Source organism: Elephantulus edwardii, unplaced genomic scaffold (genome assembly GCF_000299155.1).
Source record: "Elephantulus edwardii isolate Elephantulus edwardi_28Jun2011 unplaced genomic scaffold, EleEdw1.0 scaffold00013, whole genome shotgun sequence".
NCBI lineage: Eukaryota > Metazoa > Chordata > Mammalia > Macroscelidea > Macroscelididae > Elephantulus > Elephantulus edwardii.
Window position 1 is genome coordinate 859,721 of NW_006399763.1, and position 4,096 is coordinate 863,816.

At 38.3% G+C, this 4,096-nt stretch overlaps 1 protein-coding gene across 1 annotated transcript in view; it reads left to right on the forward strand.

The window, feature by feature from the left end:
• AK9 (adenylate kinase 9) overlaps positions 1-4,096 on the forward strand; it is a 233,855-nt gene that overhangs the window by 81,806 nt on the left and 147,953 nt on the right. Inside the window, exon 16 of the mRNA XM_006881222.1 lies at positions 2,640-2,796. Within this exon, the coding sequence (XP_006881284.1) occupies positions 2,640-2,796 (157 nt within the window). The remainder of the gene's footprint in view (positions 1-2,639; positions 2,797-4,096) is intronic.

The following is a 4,096-nucleotide window of genomic DNA, read 5'->3' on the forward strand; positions in this document are numbered from 1 at the left end:
CCAGTCCTTGGAGAAGGACATCATGCTTGGGAGGGTGGAGGGACAGCGCAGGAGGGGAAGGCCCTCTATGAGGTGGATTGATTCAGTGACTGGGGTAATAGGGATGGGAGTGTCAGAGACAGTGCAATTGGCACAGGACAGAGTGGAGTTTAGGGCTGTTATACATAGAGTCGCTATGAGTCGCAAGCAACTCAATGTCACATAACAACAACAACAAGAGGAAACTAAAACGTCAAATGCAATATCCTACTGATGGTACATCTCTGATTTATAATGAACAAATTATCCATATGATGTTTTGTGCAGACATCCTGAGTAAGCATTCAAAGCTAAAAGAAGCAATCAATTTGGACTCAGAAAGAACTGTTTCTGTATTTCTTATTATTTGAAGTTAATGTGACTTTTAAATGATTATATCAAAGTATGGAACCACTCAACAGCATACAGATTCTGGGTGTTCTTGAACCCAGGCTTTCCCAGCCTCCTTGATAATCCAGTTCTCAGGCTGAGTGCCTTTCTCCCTCTGAGCTTCTCATACAGGCCCTTCTGCCTCCTCCTCTCCATGTTCAATCATCAGTTTGTTCTCTCAGAAACAATGATGAGGGCTCACTCTGAGTTCTGAACGATGTTAGATGTTTTTGTTGGTGGTTGGTGCCATCAAGTCCACTCTGAGTCAAAATGACTCATGTACAACAGAATAAAGCATTGCTTAGACTCAAACCATCCTGACATTCACTGCTGTGCATCAGCCCATTGTCTTAGTTTCTGTGTCAGTTCATCTCATTGAGAGTTGCCTCTTTTTTTTCTTTCCCCCTGACCCTCTATTTTCCAAGCATAATGTCCTTCTCCAGTGGCTGGTGAGACAAAGTCTTATCATCTCTCCCTTTCCCTGCTGTACTTCTTCCAACATGAATTTGTTTGGCAGTCCATAGTATATTCAATATTATTATTCATCAAAGACATCAGTTCTTCTTCAGTATTCCTTATTTATTGTTCTACTTTCATGTGAATGGGGAGCTATTGAAACTACAGTCAGGTGCACCTTAGTCTTCAAAGTGACATCTTTGCTTGTTAGCACTTTAAACAGAAGATTTGTCCAATGCAATATGACATTTTATTTCTTGACTGTTGCTTCCAAGAAGATAAATTAATGAACACAGCATTTAGACTGCTAATCTAAAAGCCGGTGATTTGAACCCATGCTCAGGCTCCATAGAAAAATGGCTTGGCAAATTATTTCCATAAAGTTTGCTATCATTTTTGTGTGCTGTTAAAAATATTATAGGCAAGAAAAACCTATACAACAGTGTACTCTGTAACACATGGAATCACCATTAATGAAAACTGACTCATCAGCAACAATTTCTGCAAGAAGCTATCAGCCAGGTGGAGAAGACCAACGTGCAAACCAATAACTGGACTATCATATATTGTGTACCATCGAGCCAGAAGCAATGCATAGCTGACCCTCTCCAGCAGATTTTCAGAGGCAGTTAATCGCACAGGAGGAGATTGCCCATCCTTCTCTCATGGAGCAGCTTGTGGATTTGAACGAAGTGCCTATGCAATTGCAGCACAGCTTCTTACCACTAGACCACCAGTGGTAAATAGAGATGTTTAGGAAGTCTTCAAAGGTAGAAGCTATCATCTCTAATTGAAAGATGAAAGGGAGCTCTGGTGGCCTAGTGGCAAGAAGTTGCACTACAATTCCAGAGGTCCGTGGTTCAAATCCACCAGATGCTCTGCTGGAGAAGGAGGGGCAATCTCTTCCTGTACCAGTCAGATCTGACTTGACGATACACACACAAAAAATAATAAAAATTTTAAAAAAAAGAAAGCTGAAAGGAGGCATCTAAGAAGAGATGGCATGGAAGTGAGGGACATTTTCACAGCTGTGGAAGACCCAGACTTAACCTTGACAGAAATTTTCTCCATTCTCTTTAGAGTTTACTATGGAAGATACATAGTTACTGGTTGCACTACTAAAATACTTCTGCTGTTGGAATGCTTGCAGTGTCATTAAGTAGTGAATTGAAGCTCTGTTATTGTACAGGAGTTTAACAAAACCGAGATCAGATTGCCAGTTTTTCAAATGAACAGAGAAGACTTTTTCTTGACATTGTGAATAATGCTCCTATGAACACTTGTGTATAACTCTCTGTGTCTCAGTTCTCATTTTCTCAGGGTGTATTCCTAACGTTGGAATAACTGGGTCATATGGAACCTCTATGTTTAGCTTTTTTATAATGTGCCAAACTGTCTTCCAGAGTGATTGTACTATTTTACAATCCCACCAACAATGTATGAGAGTTCCTATATCGCCACATCCTCTCCAACATTTATTGCTTGCCACCCTGTTAAATTTTACCACAGCTACTATGGTGAGATGATATCTTATTGTGGTTTTGATTTGCATCTCTCCTATTGCCAGCTATTTTGAGCATTTCTTCATAAAGATATTATAATCAATTGCATTTATTAATTGTAATTACTGTTATAAATAAAAAAGCGCATGTATTATTTAGGGGACAAAAATTCTTGGTTAAGAGCCAAAAAAATGGCATACTTTCATTTTCACCATATGTCCTTCTTTGATTTGTCAAGCTATGATTTTAAAATGAATGTGTGATTCTCCTTAGGTAATGAAGAAAAATAAGAACAGATTTGTTGATGCCCCCAAATATGGAGGATGGATTGTAGATAACTGCCCTTCCACGAAAGATCTATGGGTAGTCTTCATCGAGAAGGGGATTTTACCTGATTTAATTGTCTGTTTAACAGATACAGAAGATAATGGTTTGTAAATATTTGTCATTTAGATTTTCCAATGAAATGCCTATTGCTGATAATATGTTTAGTGGAAATAAAGAATGGGTACAAATAGCACTCCAGCAATTTCTGCTTATGCAGAGTATGGTTTCTGCCCATTGAATGAGTGGATGGCATGGTGTCCTGCTGTGTTAGCAGCAGTGGCACTTCTCCATGGAGCCCCATGTTACCAAAGCAAGAGGATATGCCTATCATGTGTTGCTACTCTCTTTCCCCTTCATTATTTCTTTTTATGTGTTCTTTCATCATCTGAGTCACTTGGGATCAATAAGAGCCAGAAGGATTAACTCCTACATTCAATCTGCCCACATGAATGGCAAGTTCTAAAGACCTTTGTAATATAACTATTCTTTGAAGCTAAGAATTTCACACTTCCTCCTGGTTGTCAGCTCGAATCTCTAGAACAATACGCACCCTCTCTTTGGTTATTGACATGATTAGGTTCCAAAGGCCATTAAGTGAGAAATTACATTATGTAATAATGGCAGATGATGCACATTAGATCAAAAGATGGAAAATAAATACATTATTATATAACAGCCAGAGTGCATCATTACATGACTGCCAAACCACAGGGAGGGTGGCCCAGCTTAACGCACACCTAACTTAACTGTTACAGCCAGGATTACTCTAACCTCACACCTCAGCTTTTGTTACTGCCAGATACAGATCTTTACTACAGTCAGATAGTAAGATTTGTTACTATTGTTGTAAGTGCAGAATGTCAGATAACAAGACAGTCATTATGTGAGGACTAGATATGTAAACTAATGGAAAGAGATTATATTTCTGAAGCATATTTTCATATGTAATGCACCTATGTGAATATTTCACACACACATTCACGCAGTATGCATAAGAACTGACATACAAAGGAGCTAAGTTTGCAAAAAACATATAAAATACATGCTATTTGTATAAAATATACACAAATTCTACCATTCAAAATGGAAAAATTAGGGATATAAAAATAAAAGGGCTCAATTTTAATTATTATGCTACTTTGCCAGTTCAGGAAATCTATTTGAAGTGAGTTTCCAGGGGAAGGGGAAGAACACTTCATCTTTTTTGTTTGTTTGTTTTGTTTTGTTTTTGTTGTATACCATTGAATCAAATCTCACTGATACAGGAGGAGATTGCCCCTCATTTACCAGCGGAGCATCTGGTGGATTTGAACTGCATGCCTTCGGGATTACAGTGCATCTTCTTGCTACCAGGACATCAAACCTCTCTAATACTTTCTCTTTTAATGATTATTAAAATTGTT